The sequence below is a fragment of the Prinia subflava genome, chromosome 2 (genome assembly GCF_021018805.1).
Source record: "Prinia subflava isolate CZ2003 ecotype Zambia chromosome 2, Cam_Psub_1.2, whole genome shotgun sequence".
Lineage (NCBI taxonomy): Eukaryota > Metazoa > Chordata > Aves > Passeriformes > Cisticolidae > Prinia > Prinia subflava.
The window spans coordinates 46,018,545-46,036,915 of NC_086248.1; the positions used below are offsets into that span (position 1 = coordinate 46,018,545).

An 18,371-nucleotide genomic window follows, 5' to 3' on the forward strand; every position below is an offset into this window, starting at 1 on the left:
TAAAAACTCAAGAACAATCTACGTCTCAAACTTAATTAGTGATTGTATGTTTCTGGACAGGCAGCCCTATTTTGACATACTGGGCAACTACAAAAAATAACCAAATAAAAGCAGTGACTATACACAGATTACCATACCTAAGAGTGTTGTTTGGCATATTGACCATCACATTGTTTCGTGTCAAACATTCTAGCTGAATGCAAGTGGCAGCACACCCGCATTAGTATTCTTTTCATAAACCATGGTAGTACTTCACCTAATTATGAGAAGCAATGGAAAACTTTAAGGGGAAAAGGGGAACTAAGACAAGGCAACTGACTGCCCTTGTAATCTGCAATCAACTTCAAGAGCTACTTCAGGTCATGAGAAATTTCAAGATGATAACTCTTTTATAGTTCTCTTCCCACGGTCAGAAAAAATACCACATGGAAAAGAAATACTTCATGAAAAAATTACTCTTTCACTGGCTTTTATGCAAACTTGCACGTAAGCCAAACAATGTAAAAGGGTATCAATCACTTTCCTATTTAGATGCCTTTTCAAAGTCATGCAAAAAGTTGTAAGAATGTTGAACCAACATATATCAGCTGTCTCACATACTGTTTTCGGATATTGATATCTGCAATCCCTTTACCGGATCTGGCATCATTGTCCGAGCTCAGATGACTCAGATAAAAACAATGTGAAAGCAGAGTTTGTTTTCGTGTTTAAAGTCGCAACTGGTCCCCTGCAACAATAACAGGAAGAGCTGTAGGGATCGATACGCAAGATTACTAAAGGGGCTTTTCTTGTCCTACCTAACAACACACACGTGGAACTTTCTCAGCCAGGTATCACATGCCACACTCACCAGATCTCTGTGAAGCACCCAGTTTGCATGGAGGTAATGGATTCCATCGAGGATCTGGTAGAGGAGGGATTTAACCATAGATCTTGGCAACTGCATGGGCTTTTTATTTGCTTTTGAGGCACGGTGAAACTTGATAATATGCTAGAAATAAAACAAGTAGAAACATGAAGAAAGTTAGGTGATAGGTGAGAAGGTTGGGTGTTCTGGGATACTTTAACTACTAACACTAAATAATGGAATGAAATACAAAGTTTGTTGAACACTGGAATTAAAGTAATAGTGATCCATTTACAATTCTCTTAAAACGTTTTTATTCTCTGAGTTGCTTCAAAGAACAGCTGTGAAGTTTTTGTGACTATCTAAATACTGGCTACTTACCTCCAGTAAAGGGTCTTAGACATTCTCCTTTCTCCCTCTTCCCCATATGGCATCCTCTTACCCTTGGCAGCTAGAGCAGAACCTTTCAAACTAGGAGTATCTACCAGCAGGAGGACCACACTCTATGCTTTCACAGAGACTTTCCCTTCTCCTCTTCAAAAACATCCAGGCTAGCATACTTGCAACTACTACTCCCCTCAAATCAGAATCCCAGTAGACAGATTAAATAAATATTTGAGTAAATATTTGAAGTGAGGGAAGGTGTAACTCCAAAATCCCTACACCACAATATTTGGGTGAGATCGTGTTCAAATATCTAAAAATGGCTGTCTTCTTGCTTCCATGTTATGGCTGCATACTCCATTGATGATGACAACCTGGTGGCTCTTGGGTTACACAAGTCAGTCTGCCCACTAGAGGACAAACAGCACTTGAAAACATAGAATGTAGTAAAGGACCCCAGTATTAGTTGAAGGAACAAAAAAAAACATTGAAAGATTGCTGAGAGATCATGAAATAGTCATAAACTAATTAATTCTCAGATCAATGTGGAGATGATGGGTTAGGTTTGGTTTTGCTACACTGTACAAGAAATAAACTGGAGTCGGGCCATTCTACCTTTTCAGTCCTCAGATAACGTGGGGCTATGCAAGGCACAAATCCAATCATGGTCATTCAGCAAATGACCAAATATGTTCATTCAGATGGAAAAAAAAATCTCCTTTTTGAAGGTAATTCAATGAAACACCTCAAATAACAAAATAGTTTTCAATTATGTCTTCTGAAAAGTGGAAATGATAAAGGCAGTTTGCATTTTTAGTGAAAACAATACAAAATGCTAGAGAAGGACTATTAATTACCCAAATTTTTAAATAGGATTTGTCTAGCTCAAGATCTTCTTCCTTCCCAGGTTAAAGGCTGTGCTTCAATTAGACCACTGCTCCCTCCTCCACCATCCCCACTCCCCACCCAGTTTGTCATTACTGCTCTCAATGAAAATGGTAATGAGTTAATGTTTACTCAATGTTTACCTCTGGCTGTCACCAGAGTGGTAAAGGTGTACTTTAGCCACTGTCAAACTGTACTTAGCAAAAGTGTAAACAATACTGTTTAAAGAGAAACAAGAAAGGCAAAAAATGCCAAATAAATCAAAATAGCCTTCTTACTCCCTATCAACAATGTTCCCACAGAGCCTTCCACTACTAAATGTACAACATTTATGGCTTTGTACTAATAAGCAGTAGAAATTTACAGGATAGTCAGTTTTTAATATACTCATGAGGATCAATAAACAAGACAAACTCTTAGTACCTGATCCTTTAGCTGTGCAATCGCTCTGGAAACTGTGATGAAATGTTTTAAGGGATTATTTTCTTAGAAAATTTTTTTCTTGTGATGCCACAAGAAGATTCTGTCTCATAACTTCAACTAGGAGTCCCTAGTACTACACAATGCTCACTGGACAGTGACCCTCATGTGTAATTACAATATGATTTATAAGGCAGTAATGATAGCATAAATTCACAAATCAGTGTATTTATTACTACAGGAGATGAAAAAATACAGAGGAACCAACAGGCAAAGATCATACACACAGACCCAAAAATCCAGTCCTGCCCTTTTTCAAGATGGATAGAATCACTATAAGGGATTTCTACACCCATCTAAAAACCACCTACTACCCACAGAAAAATTAGTCCTTAGGCACAGAGAAAATGAAGGAGTCTCAGGAGACAGAATGGGACACAATTAACCACCGATATGTTGAGGAGGAACAACACACGTGGCTCTGCCTCTGGCTCTGCCTTGAGTTGCTCTGGTACCGCTGGAGGTTGGGAGTGAGAGAACCAGGTTGATGCCATCGGATTTCTGTCCCTGCCCTCCCATGTGGCTCCCAGTTAGAAAGGCTAAGGAAACAAGCTCCTGTCTTGAAAGGGTTATTGAATCATAGAAGCAAATTAAAACAGATAGTTTTGCTCGAAGTGAGCAATATCACCACTAGGTAAAATCCAATTTCCTGCAAAAGCAAATAAAACCTGTTGCTGTCAGCTTACTCTATGGAAGTTTATATCCAAAAGATCACAACCATCACAGCTTAGAGAACTGAACAAAAGCTAAAAATACACTGCAGGGACAAGCAGTATAGGAAACTGCTAGATTTTGCTAGATACACTAGAATGAATTCACAGTGTTTGTGGCCAAGCCCTACACTGAAAAGTTTTCTAAAAAAAGTAGCTCATCCAATTTTTTGTAAGTAACTAACCATATGAAGAAAGAACAACACACCTAACACTAAACGGGAATTTTAATGGCAGCGTCCATTCTGTTCTAAGAAACAGAAAAGCAAACAGATGCTGTTGCTGAACATCATCTTTTCCACTGGAGGCAGCAAGCCTAATCTTTTATTACTTTATATTTTCAGAAATATATCTATATGGCCCTACCACTGTTGTGGGAAATTATACCATAAATTAAATAAGCAAAAAAAAAAAAAAAAAAAAAAAAAAAAAAAAAAAAAAAAAAAAAAAAAGATAAGAGCATCATATCAGAAAACAACGGGACAGAAGTTTTCATGATCTGGCAGATCAGGTGTACAGTAAGCTTCAAAGCACAGGATGCCACAGCAGTACAACAATGCTAAAAGAACTTTTTAATTTGAACAATTATGCTGACTTCAGCTATGGCAGGGAGATGTGCTCCTTCCATGTCAAAATGTTACATATTTAAGAGTCTAAATCCAAGACGGCAGGTGTAGAAACGGGTACAGGTATCAATACAAACTAGGATGCTCTTCATACATAACGGCACCATGCAAGTGGAGGAGGCACTCTCTACTACCTTCACTGCCTGAAGAGTCCCAAAGAGCAGCTTCAAGAACAGCACACAACAGCCAGCACCTTAGACCTAATAAAGGCATGGAATAATTTACAGGAATTACAGCCTGCATTTCCCATTGTCCAGAAAACTGACCTACCACTAGGCTTCAAAACTACACCTCTCTCATTCAATAAATCTTTTGCTGAATAGCACAAAATTAAGATTGTCCTGTGAGTTGAGAGTATAGATCTGAACTGTGACAGGTAAGAGGCACATTCTGTCTCTCTCTCCAGGAAGCAAGAGTTGCGCTGGGCCACTGCAGTTTCTTAACCTTTAGGTATACTCAAGTGTTTTGCTGAATCTTACCCCAACATATAATCATTAAGGACAAAACATCAGGACTTCCACAATCCAGGCAAGCCAAAGGAATGTTTGTAACAAGACAATATGCAGAGGGTCAAAAAGCTTTCCCATGTATTCCCCATGTCTTTTTTCACTGCAACTCATTAAAGATAACCTATATATCTTGATAGATCACCTGGCCAAAAAAGCTGGAAAACACCCAGATTCATTCAGCAAAATTAATGAGGTAAGTTCTTATCAGTCCAAACTATTCTAGTTGCGTGCTACAGAACAGAGACCCATCCACAATGTTATGCAGACATAAATCCATTTTAATTAGTTCATTAGAACACTGCAGGTGCAAGCTCTCTTCTGATATATTTTAAATCTTTCAAAATGAAAGAAGAACATATAAGAGGTAAACATAACTCCATGGAATATTGAAATCTATTCAGCAAAAGTAACCATTTTCCCTTTCTGTGCATCCACATATTTCCAATTGCTAAATCTTAGAAACATGCTGCCACTGACTGGATCCCAAAAATGGTGTGAGCCAATCACTATTAAATATGAATATAATGTAAAATTTTTCTATTGCTTGTACATATTTTGTTTTTAATTTACACAAGACAACAATTTTGTAGAAGTGATTTTAACTCTTTATTCTATATTAAATTAATACTTCACTGACCAACATGAAAGTACACATTCATTTACAGTCTAGGAAAACAAGGAAGCTATAATTTTACTGTTTGCAATATCTGGAACTATTGGTTTTACTTACTAACTTGTTTACTTGCAATTTTCAAGTCCAAAAAATGTAATAAAATTTCAAGGAAAACTGGATGAACCATATTATTTAAATAACATCATTTTAGCTCTTTCAAAGGCAAGACCATATAATTGATAAAAAATGACGAGGAGAAACAGAGCTAGACATTTGGAAATAAAGTTATGAAACAATATTCAATCTAGGAGTTTGCCTTCCTTTTTCTGTATTACCTAGAGCATTGAAATTGGTTTGAAAGCTGATGGGTGAAGAACTATGTGCATTTTCTAAATTCTCCACCACAAACAAGGCAAATATAATGCATAATAACACAGAGCAAATTCAAATCCCTAGGATTTTCTCGGCAGTTAACTGAGCATTCAATAAGATCCTAATTTTAGTTTGCTTCCAAGTCTGTGTTTGTGGCATCCCATTCCCAATTGCAAGGACAGCTGTTCAGTATAACAGAGGTTAAAACAAACAAACAAGTTAGATCTAGAAACTTTTCACAAACAAACAAACAAGTTAGATCTAGAAACTTTTCGCAAAAGTAGAAAGCCAGCTAACGGAGGGATTTTATGTATGTCTGACTCAATGAAGTTATAGGGAGCTCCTAGCTCAATATAGATGAGACAACCCATAGCCACAAGCCACTAGAAAACCTGACTGCTTGAGTTCTACTGCTTAAGGCAATGGTTGTTGAAAATGACACGCATCTCCATCAAACTGCAAAGCAATCATGCCAACACACACGCCTCTCCCTGCTGAAGCAAACTGCTTGCGCTCCCACACTTCAGCAAAAACGCTGCATTCCATCCAGCCCCTAATCCAGCCTTTGAGAACAGAGCAGAATTATGCCTATGTGCCAATAAAAAGTAAAGTTACATTTTAATACTGAGGAGAGGGAAGCTTGGATACATGTTAAATCTGTACTAAGGCCAAGAGGATTCATATTATACTGCTTTCAGTCTCATTTTAAATACAAAAGTACCTCAAATTTACTTTAAATGTAAAGCATTCAAAAAGGGTATGAAAGAACAAACCAAAAATCTTAGGGTGGTATAAAAACTAACTATGCATTGCTTCTATGATTTTCAAAAAGAGAAACCAAAAACCTAATGAACCCAAGTAACATTTGTTTCTTGTTCCAAAAATAAATTGTTTCATATGCCTACACTTACAACTCATTTCAGACATCAGAGTTTTAGAAATTAAGAAAATTTTGTCAATTTACTTTTCACAAGTAAAATAAAACCAAAACACAAGTGGGTAGAAGTACCTCTAGAGCAACCACTTTAGTTTGCAATTTTGGAAACATTACAGTAATGAACCTAAACTGTCCTTCTAAAGTGGAGGGGAAAAAAGTGTGCATGTTCCCTCTAAATGGTGCCAGTGCATGGCCATCAAGTATCTTCTTTAAAATGTCATTAACTAAACTGCCAAATGAAAATACCTATTTCAAGTGACAAAATGGGAACATTTTTAGTAAGAGGGAAAGGAACTTTAATGCACCAACTTTTGCTAATGCCAGCTTGCTCTAAACATCTAAGCTTTGAAGCACAGAACAGGCATAAACAGATCCCATGTAATTTTCCTAGGTTTTGCCTGCATCTTTCTAGGTCTTACAATATCTTTCAAAATAAAAATAATAAATATTGCAAAATAACTCTATGCAATGTTAATAAAAATCATCAGAATTCAGCTACCCCTTCAGTACACATAAAAGTGAAATACACAGTACTCACACCACTCTGTTCACATTAGTTTTTCATACATTTACGCTTCTGAACTTTGCCCTTTTTTTTGAGGCCTGCTCCTGTTTTCTCCCATTCTCATGCTTTGTGGTACAGAAAATGAGTCCACGTGAACTACCCGCAAATTCATACAAGTCTGGCAGAAAAAGCAAGTTCTGAGAATATGACAAACAGCTATGGGCAAGGAATGGCACTGCCCTCTGAAGAAATTCAGCCATCACATTGATGGTCAAAAAACCCCATTCATTTCACTTGGAAACAATCAATCACAACATAAAGACCTATGCCAGCCCATTCCTCTCTGTCTCGACAAGTCTTATATTCCTCTTCCAGCCTATATTGGTAAATATTTATATAAGAGAGAAGATGCGTGAAAAATCACCTGGCAGAATCACCTGAATTGTACCAAAAGTATTGACATGACTTAGAAAATCAAAAGATAAAAAAAATAAGACTGTTACACTGACAAAAGTATTTTTATGTATATAAAGATATTTGTCATCAACTAGCATCTGAATTATATTTATGATTAAGAGCTAAACTGAAGCCTGTCGAAGAAAGAATTATAACTGATTATACCATATTTAAGGAATGTGTTAAAACTCAGCTGTTAGACAAAGTTCATGTGATTAAACAAATGTGCAGGTTTATTGCACACACCAATATGCAATGCTCTCCCAATTTAATCTACCATAAAAGATTATTCAAAATGTTGTTAGCCAAAATTAAGTATATATATTTATAGACTAGGAGCATCAAGTAGTGCTATAAAATTCACATACGGGAAGAATATTTTCTCCTTTCCATTATTTGATGATTATTTTTAGGTACATGTAACTATGCTAATAATCTCTACCCTACATTTTTTAAAAGCAGAATATACACATAACAAGTAATTCCTATAAAACAAAGCCAATCTGTCCCTATATTTTTATTATTATCAACAATAATTCCAAGATGAATTTTACTCCATGTTTCTCAGTAGTATTTGCTGCTAAGCATTTAGCTGTTAGAGATCACTGGAATCTAATAAGAGAAAAACATTCAACCAAACCTAAAAAATTCATAGATCATGGTTCAACTGGGCTGGGATAGTGAATGCATCATCACACATTCAATATTATCAAATCATAGTTTATTGTTTATGTACTTATTTATTAAGAAGCAGTAGGGTTTTTTATTGCTATAAAACACATTTAACACATTTTACTATCATAAAAATGTCCCCTCTTTTCAGAATGAGATCAAACCCATTCAGAAGTTTCTTATTTAAGTAACAACACATATTTCCAGAAAAGGGGATTAAAAATTTGATGTTATACACACATACAAATGAGTCTGAGAATTAACTCTGTATTATAACTGGGAAAGGTATATAGATAATATATCAATACAAAAAGGTTTTTTATAAAATTTTAATAAAAATGTTACTTAGAATCAAAAATCCTGCTTAAAGTATAGAGACTATGAAATTGAAGTCATCAAATGTGTGTTTATCTGTGGTACTAAAAATGTGTGCTTTAGAAAATACTTTCAATATTAGAAACCTGTTGTAAAAGGGAACAAAAGAAAACTTCTAAATATTGTAACCTCTACAGTGGCTAAAAGTCACTAGATTAGCAAAAAAAATTCACATCCAGGACAGATCTCATTTGTATCAAACTTTAAAAAAAGTTCATTTTAGTATTCATCATGCATTTAAAGCATTTGTTATAAATTTGAATAATGTCTTTAACTGCACTAGGTTTACACCTAGTGGTGTAAAGTTCTGGACAGCATTATACTGTCTAGAAGTATAAGACTAGGGTGATAATGAACATCCATGAAAGTTTAATAAAAAAAGAAGTTACTCTTTTGCTGATAAGGAATTCTAATAAGCAGGAATTCTAGCATTTAAAGCAATTTTTTGACCTTTAAAAACAAAATGTTAACATCCCTACAGTCTGAGAACTTTACCAGTTCTCTTTGGCAAAGACAAATAGCCAAGAAAAATCATAACATTGTGTATTACACTAAGAATTCTGGTAATCAAAGGAAACTAGTTATAAATCAATTTATCAAAAGAATTCCTATATTCTTAGATATTCTCCATGTTAATCTCATGGTTTTGCACTGTTTTGTATAATGTAACTTGAGAGATAAAAAAAGAAAGTATCTTTGATAGACTTAATTATTAAAACCGATGACTATCTTTGTAGTCAAGGACCGCATAACCTGTGTTCACCAACTCTCGCCTAAAGCAGTTCCAATTACCATAGCTTCTACATTCCTTGGTAATGGTAACAGCAGAAGTCACAGAAAATTATTAAGTATGCACTATCTCTATCTAAACATAAAATTTCAGATCTGAGCAGTTTCATTCTTGGGAATTAAACTAGAAGTAAAAAAAAAAAGTTCTTGCTCACTATAGAAGAACTTTTTAATAAGTTTAATTAGCACCTACCCTTTAGAACAGAACATTTTCTTTCAGTATTAGAAAACTAACAGAATAAGATAGCATCTAATATAGTTTATTCATCTCTTGCCAAATGTTTTCAGTACAGAAGCTGAAAAATATAATGATTTTAATTAATCTAATGATTGAATGTGATGAGCATTTATTCTTCTCACTGAAGCCAACAGGAGTTACTAAAGCCGGGCAGCTTTGAACAGAAAGAGTTTCCATACTTATTGATTTTGGCAAGAAACTCTAAGCTACCTACATTTGAAAACATTAGTCTCTGGATATCTACACCTCTCTAGTGCCAGCATACCTTCAATTCTAAAACTCAAACCTTACTAACTGATATATTAATGATAAATAGACTTATTTTGTCTTTATGTACTGCTGGGGAAGCACATGGTGCTAAGCAATTAAAAAAAAAAAAGTGCTAAACCCCTACTAAAATTTCTACCCCAAAGAGTTGAAAGGGCACAAGCTGTAAAGCACAGGAAATGCAAAACACAACACGACACAGACAGAATGACAAGTGGTTGGTATTACTGAAATGCGTTACAAAATAAGTGGATTTTCAGGAGCTTTTTGAAGGAGGATAGTGAAGGATCTTTACGTACGTTAATTGGGAGGCTGTTCCATGTGTAGGAGGCAGCGTGGAAAAAGACACAAAGTTGGGAGTGAGCAAAACAGACAAAAGGGGAGTTAAGAGCGATGCTTGGGAAGTGCTGACAGTAAAGGAAATGAGGACCAAGGTTAAGCCAGAACCAAGAGTGCCTTGAACATGGCCAACTTTATGCAAGGGAGGAAAAAATTCCTGGCAAAGGCTTAAGAAGCAAGGAAACATGGGCAATTATACAGGAAAGGAGAAATGATTTGTGTAGCATGTCCCATAGAAAAAAATAAAAACAAAAGAGAATTAGGAAGTGGGAGACCAGTTCATATCAAGTACCTCACTGTAACAAACATTTCAGTCTTAAAGAATAGAAAATAATTAACTTCACTGAGATTATATCCAATACCCAGCCATATGGGAGGAGTGGCAAGAACATCAAACTGCAGTGATTCTTCTAAAGCTGTCAAATCATGTGAAAAAATCACTATGTAGTGTAAAAACCACACACCCAAAGTAAAATCAAATGGAAAAGGTTAGGAAAAAAGGTGTTTAAAACACATGGCAATAAATGTAGCAGTAAAATGTGTTTGTTATGACTGTTCCATAAAATGAATAAAATCATGTAACACACAAATAAATTCTGTCATTCAGAGATTTAGCTGATGAACTTCTCTTCATCATCACTGCCACCAGTTATGTGAAATACACAAACTCTTAGTGTCCACTGAATTGTGATGAAGAAAACTTGTAAAATACAAACCTGCTAGCCTAGAAAAGAAATAAAATATGTTTCAAGATTTGAAGGGGAACAAATTACCATGATTTTATGTGTTCTGAGACAGAAATGTCTCTTTGAATGGTCTAAGTTCACTTTCCGTCCAATTAAAATTTTCTGTCATTTACAAGCTCAAGAGCCAAGTATGAAGAAATTGAGCAATTTGTCACTAACATATGTAAGAGCAAGTGATATTACTGAAGCCTTCAAAAGTAATACTGGAATTTATATTACCACTTCCTCTCCTTGTCAGTATTTTCAAAGGAATCATAAACATATTGGTTACACTTGGTGTTTGATATGTTTCAGGTTTAAACAAAAATCCAGGTTCAAGTAACTCATCAACAGATGTGGAGCTTGGATATTTTCATCTGAGTTCAAGTCACAATGTCACTGATGTCCACATCTACAACAGACTAAACCAAATTGTATCATATTTTGCTAGAAACTTAAGAACAGACATCTAAGTCTCTACTCCTCTTTCATGTAATGAGAGACCATCAGGATGTCCAATTAGCTTACTTGTTATTTTATTTCCACTCCTACTGCCACAAATTCACTGTTTAAAATATAGGTGATTGAATGTTAGTCACTTGCAGTCACTCTCAAGTGAGAGGACTAATCAGACCAGTCCCTCTCCTTTCTTTCTTGCGTGTGTATATGCAAAATATCAGGAAAAAAGTATTAAATACATTTCCAAACACAATTTAGAAGATATCAATTTAGGAATGCTTTCTTTAACTCCAAATAAAGCTTGCAGAAAAATCCTTTTCTTCAAAATCCAATCTGACTCAAAAAAAATTTCTACATAGTCTTTGGCAGGCTTTAAAGTGTAAAAGTAACAGGATTATCAGTTAGACTCTTAATTACAGAGCAAGAAATTAATGCATCTCTGCCTATTTGAAGGTACATCACACACACATCAGTTTGAACAAGGTCTTATTGCACAATCTCAAATACTCAGGGAAATCTGTACTTACCCACAAATCATGCTCAGCATAATCAAACAGCAGCCAAACCTTTCTGTCACTGTGAGAAAGGAAAACCTTCTGCAATGCAATCACATTTGGGTGCTTCAACTCTCGTAAAAGCTGCAGAGAAACAGAGAACCTCTTGTTAATTCCATGCTTGTTAAGAAAAGCAAACACAGCAACAAAACCAACGAAAAGGTCAAATAGCAACCAAGTAATCCTAAAACAGGCCCCTGAAGAAAAGACCACTGATTCAGCACATATTATCTTCCAAACATCAAAATCAGGATAAACACAGCCTCTGTGGCATGGGTTGCTGTTCTAACAGCATAGCTGCCCATTACTACTTACCTTTCTCTGTCCTGCACTCAGCACAGAGCTGCCCATCCCGCCTATTCATCTTGTTTGCCACCAGTATTGCCACCATACCTTTCTTAAAAAAAGTTATTGCACACAAGTATAACTGTTTGCTTATCAAAGGTGAACATCAGGATTTTAGGATGCCAGAATGAAGCTTCTGCAGTTGGTCCCATTCTTTGTCTGGACAACACAGTTCTTGATCACTACATAATTATTTTATTACCAATAATTTTCTTTTGCTTTGGATCCCTACCTCACCTCAAAGTTCATAGGCTGTTGTTCTCAGAAAACAGGGTATTTTCAAAGAAAATTTTACCAAAATGGGGTTCCTACTGGTTGTTTCAACTACTATTCTGTAATCCAGAAGTAATCCCAGATTTATTTATTGCTTGCCAGAAAGAAAACTAGGTCTCATCACTAATTAGACAACATATTAAAGCAGGCACTGCTGCTGAAGTCATCCTTCTGCCAGATTAATCCAGTCTCAGGAGGAGCTGGCAAGTGGTACTCACAAAAACATAATTTCCATGGAATCACTTTTTCCCCCGCCTCTACTGTAGTCACCAGAATGATTGATCATTTCTGTCTCATCTGGAAATTGCTTGCATTTGCAGCACAGGTATATACATTACCAAGAATCAATTTATAAAGGCAAAATTGTAAATGGCATAGGTTCCAAGGCAAATTTGGGAGAAATGAATCTTCCCTTTTTCACCCTACAGAAAAAGACTCAAGATGTTCATTTTAGGGGAAATAAAATACTGATTTTAAATTATATTATCTTTTGCCTATACAGATATTGTCAAGACAAGAAATCTAAAGAATATCATAGCTGCTTAAACATATTCCAGTTTTCCAGCAAATGAAGTAATTTAGGTGCTTTTTTTAACATGCAGAAAGTGTTATTTTTCTTTCTTTCCCTGTGCCTGAGCCTCCTTTTCTGCATGCCGAACAACCCCAGCTCCCTCAGCAGCTCCTCGTGAGACTCGTTCTTTGTTACATTCTGGCTGTCAAGGCTGCATGCCACAGCAGCCAATGCTTCAGCAGCATGAGAGCAACCACGGAAATGCTGGCTCTAGGAGTCCAACACACCACATCAAGAACGAGAGCTCTACTCTAGCTATGCTGGACTTGCAGTGGTACTCCACACCAACTAGAGGAGGTCAAAAATGATCATGAAAGGTACAAGGGATGAGCGTGAGCCACTAAGTGTTAGTGAGATTTATGTTAAAAACCATCTCATCTAGAAACACACTATTGCAGGAGAGAGGATGACCACAAGGACTGAAGAGATGTAACTCATAGGCACATAAAGAGTAGGGATAAGGGAAGTCATTCTAAAAGCACTGGAAAGATGTGATCAGAAAGGAATATTGGGCAGAACCAAATACACAGCTGTGGAAATCAAAACACAGCAAATTTGAGACAAGTGTTTCAAAGACCGGTATCGATCTAAGGCTGAGACAAACAGAAACGAGGGACTGCGGAAAGTGTATTTTCATTACAGCAGACAGGTGGAAGCCAACAATGTGAAAATTAGGGTGACATAGCAAAGCTACTTGCATCATGATTGAATCTACTACCTACCCTACCAACTTTTATGCTTGACTAGAATTTTGTCAGTATTTACCTCCTACACATGCCACATACATCTAACAGGTAAGTGATGCACCTTTATGTGATATGATTGTTATGACCATGCATCACCATAAAAACCTTTCACAAATGTGCATTTTAGCCCTACCTAGAACCACATGGACAATTTCAGGCAAGTGGTAAATCACTGTCTACAGTTTTCCTGCAGCAGATTGCTGTATAAACTTTAAACAAACAGAACAGATAAATGAAACATAATAGCAATATTATTTTCTTAGGTTTTCTGCAGAAGTAAATCACTTTGAAGACTTGGTCGGTTTAAGCCTGAAGATACAAGGAAGAAATTAAAATATTGTCCCAGTAATTGAAAGATTCCAGTGTTCTTGACATCATCTTGTATTACAAGATAACAAGCTGAACATAAAAAGAATCTGTAACTATTATAATTTATTAGTAAATGAACTACACAGGACTATATTTGAATAGTACTTTAACCTAATGGTCCTCTAAACTTTAGGTTCCACCATACCCAACTTGAGGCAAAATACTAATAAAAACCTGTGCCTTAGTTATGATACATTTCTTTCTTGTAGCAGCACACAGAGCAGTTTAGATAGAAGGATACTGAGAAGGAATTCATAGTGAATTGTCAATATCTGTGTAACTCTGACTATCCTGTAAAATGGCTTTCATCTAAACAGATTATGAAGATTATTATTAAAATTATTAACCAGCGAATTGTACAACTATCTTTGTTTATCACTGTTCTGAGCTGACGCCACAACCTAAAGTTTAAAATAATGCTTTTGGATTGCCCAAATAGCATGGAAAGGCTTCTAGGATTCCTAGATGGATATCTGCTATATGCAGAATTGCTAGTAATTTCTTCAACTGTCTGATGAATAAGAAGCTCTCTATGATGCACACTGTGAGAATTTCCCTCACAAGTGAATGTCTCTTATAGCAGAGGAAGGGGAAGGTCATGATGTGAAAGTCTCTGATGCCTGAAAAAAAGTTAAGTTGGCAACAGCATTGGTATAGAAGCTTGAAGCCTTGGAAATGTAAAATGTCAGCAGTCATGCTGAGGTAGCCTTTGCATAGAAAATCCCAGTAACAAGTAAAGGTTGTCTAGCCAGAGAAGAAGCACAAGACATTGTACAAGACTAAGCAAGTACAAGCAGGATATCATAAAACAAAGAAAAAAATAAAAGTCTGTAATGTTTTACCTCAAGTATTAATAATAGTTATGATACTGATCATGGAATGAACAGACACTCACATAATAGAAATGCCTCCCACTTAAGATAAGTAGAAACTAGTACAAGTCATATATAAGCAAAACTCAGGTGGTATCAGACGATTAGCAAACATCACATACATTCAAAAAAGAGACACAAAGGAGACAAGGCATTTGGAGACTTGTGAATCCAAAGCACGCAAAAAACCAAATTTGAAACAATGAACATTAAAAAATGTGTGAAAAGCAAACTATCCCAACTTTCTTCTCTGATAATTTATTTTCTACACAAGCAGAAGATCTGTGTTCAAATTTCAACCTTATAATAGTTTTAAGTACTTCATCAACACAGATGGGAAAGACGACAACTGGAATACATTCAAGGTGTGCAAAAAAATACCCTAAAAGGGCAGCTGACAGTGGGACACATTTCAAGGTAAAGTAGATCTGTATATTAACTATTTGAGGAGTTACCAAAGAACAAGTATTGTGTTTATTAATAAAACACATCTCAGTATCAACATGATGAGTGTGAATGAAATCATATGAATAAATAAAGGCAGCACTCCCAAGGAAGAAAAGGAATGTGATAATGCATCATCTTTTATGCTACTTTATTCTGTGACCGAGTAAACAAAAAGCAACAGAAAAAAGATTAAATTAACAGCACAAAATCTGAATTCATACACTTAAAAACTAACCAAGAATTTCTACTATAGACTAAAAAATCAGCAGGTACAGATGACAAATGATAGAACTGGATTGCCATAAAACAATGAAGAAAATTAAGACGGTAAATCCAATATTAGATATCCTAGTTGAGGTCCTTACAGGAGAGAATGGGATGTATTGACAGCAATACATAAAAGGCTTTTGTGATATATTTTTAACTACTATATGTGATTTCCTTTGCTCAAACACCTCCCCCTCCACACCCACACAAAAGATGAACTCTCCCAGAAAGAGGCAAAGGGTGACCAAAGGAGCAAAACAATCTGTCTCTCAACAGGGAGTTCTTAATTACTATAACTGATCAAATACTGAAAGAAATAAGATGGATACCCACTAAAATACAAAGATATGAGCATCAATGATGAAAGAAATCATTACACTAGATGAGAATCATGGCTGAAGAACAGAAAGACAGCTAATAAGAGACAAAATTACACTGTAAATTAGCATCTCATGAACAGGAAGGTTCAGAAATCTTCTCAATAGCAGGAAAAATAGGATATTTCATTTGCTTCTTTATCAACATTGGAAAACAAATTCAGTTGATGAATTTGATATAAGTCACCACTAGATTCCCTAGGCAGATGCCTATGCAGTAAGTGCTCTTGTTGAAGCCTTCATGAAAAATGGGTTTAGTGAGGTTTTACTGATCATCTCCAGCAGGTGGAAAAGATTGACAGCAAGCTCCTACAGCAATTGGGTTTAAACGCTTGAACAGAGCCTGCAAATCATCTATCACCAAATAATGCAAGTTCCTTTTACAAGAAGTAGACTAGCAACTAGGAAGTCTCTTGCTCTTTTGAGATATGTAAAATTCTGCCTTTTTTCTCCCAAAGAGATAGACAACTTTGTGAATGGGAGAAGAGTTGCAGTGTTACCAATATAAACAACATGATCAATTATGAGGGCACTTAGCACATTTAAAAACAAGTCAAACAGTACATTCCTCAAGGAAATAAATCTTGCCCAGAAATACTTATATGCCACAGGATGAATAAGGCTTTCTAGCTACTACTTACAAAAGCAAGGTGAGGACAGACACTTTCATCTTGCTGTGAAGGAAACCTAAGAAAAATTAGAGAAAACAGGAAGACAAACCAGTGCTCTCACCACTGACACTAGTAAATCTTGCCGCAAACATGTATTTCTGTATCACTGATGACAAAACCTATAACCACCTTCAAAAGTTTATTCAGGGGGCAATCTCATCTCAGAGGTGTACCTACCTTTCACATAGTTTACTTCAGTCTTTTGATCTATGTACTCCAACTGATCTGGAACAGCACTGGAAGCTTCTTTGATGGAAATGCACGCTGTACTGCATTTAACCATTTTCAAGGTTAGAACAAAAACGTTTAACAGGAGGAAATGTGGATCACTAGAAATCACAGGAAAGGCCAAAGCACGAGGCTGATTGCTCATAAAAGCAATTGCAAATTACAGGATTTTAAAGGCGCCTCTTCTGTGATGAATCTATTCAAAGCCTCTAGGGTCACTGAAGTTATTTTTTAATTGAAGCTGGGTTTTTCAAAGGAACATAAAGATCATAATTTTATTTCTTCAGAAGGTCTTTTAAAATTCCAACTAGTTTAGATACTATTAATCAATACTAGATCCTCTCCTCCGTGTTATTAATATTATCCTTTCCATAGACCCTCTGCTGCCTATTATCACATTGAGCTCATGCTTTTCCCTCAGGAAGGTATACATGGGCTTCTCAAAAAAAAAAAAAAAAAAAAAAAAAAAAAAAAAAAAAAAAAGCACAGCTATTTATTTTATTTAACATGTAAGAACAATCCTTTGCTAACTGTGCTACAGATCTTGTTATCAAGATAGGAGAAGTTATCACAAAAAAAGAAAGGAATTCAAATTCAAACCAGGTACCACATTATAAAACTACTCAAAATGCAGCTTTTTTTTTTAGTGGTCCAGTTGATTCTGAAGTTAGGGATTTTCCAGTTTGGATTTCCATTTCTACTTGGAGAAATTACAATTACAGAGTTACTGCATAACTGAAGTACCCAAAGGCTTTATAGTAACACCTTCAAACTGAGCAGGTATGGAGGGTTTGTTTCCGGCTTTAAGTTGTCCATGGCTGACCCTTATATAAGAGGTCTCAGAAAGATGCAGCCAACATAAAACATACATGGAGAAATACAGATACACACACACACAAAAAAAATAAACCATCCAAAGAATCTAAAAAGAAAGGTAAAAGCTTAAGCGTTAGCTCAAGCTCCGCTTTAGAAAGGACATTCTTTGTGCTCTGGTGTGGTAAGGCCTGTCCTTGGACTGCCTTTGGCATGCAAAACCAAGTAGGGGAGCTAGAATAAAATGCCAAAAATTAACAACTGCCATTCTTACACAAACTCCTAGGAGTGCTGCCTGAGTTTACAAGGCACACTCCAAATTAAAATTAACAAGCTAAAATATTTCAAAACAGACTAAGTAGAGTCCATGCAGACTCTTCTTCCCTCTAATTCTTCCTAAACATGCATCCGATTTTGCCCAAGCAGCCCTTCATCTCAAAAGATCCCTCCAAGTATGCTCTACACATTCTTCAACCTTCTTTCTTCACACTTGCATCTCTTCAAAGCACACAGGCTCCAAACTGTGATGGCTCCAAAGTATCAGAAGAGAAAGATCAACTATGTTTAAAAAAAAACAAAAAGGAAGATGACGAACAGAATCTAACTAATAAATTGCCAAATGTCAGAACAGGAAGAAGGCAAAAATGTGC

General features: G+C 35.9%; 1 protein-coding gene across 1 annotated transcript in view; it reads right to left on the bottom strand.

The window, feature by feature from the left end:
* The window catches only part of CDK19 (cyclin dependent kinase 19), a 118,159-nt gene that overhangs the window by 60,276 nt on the left and 39,512 nt on the right, over positions 1-18,371 (bottom strand). Inside the window, 2 exon segments of the mRNA XM_063389812.1 lie at positions 851-991; positions 11,716-11,826. Coding sequence (XP_063245882.1) covers positions 851-991; positions 11,716-11,826 — 252 coding nt within the window.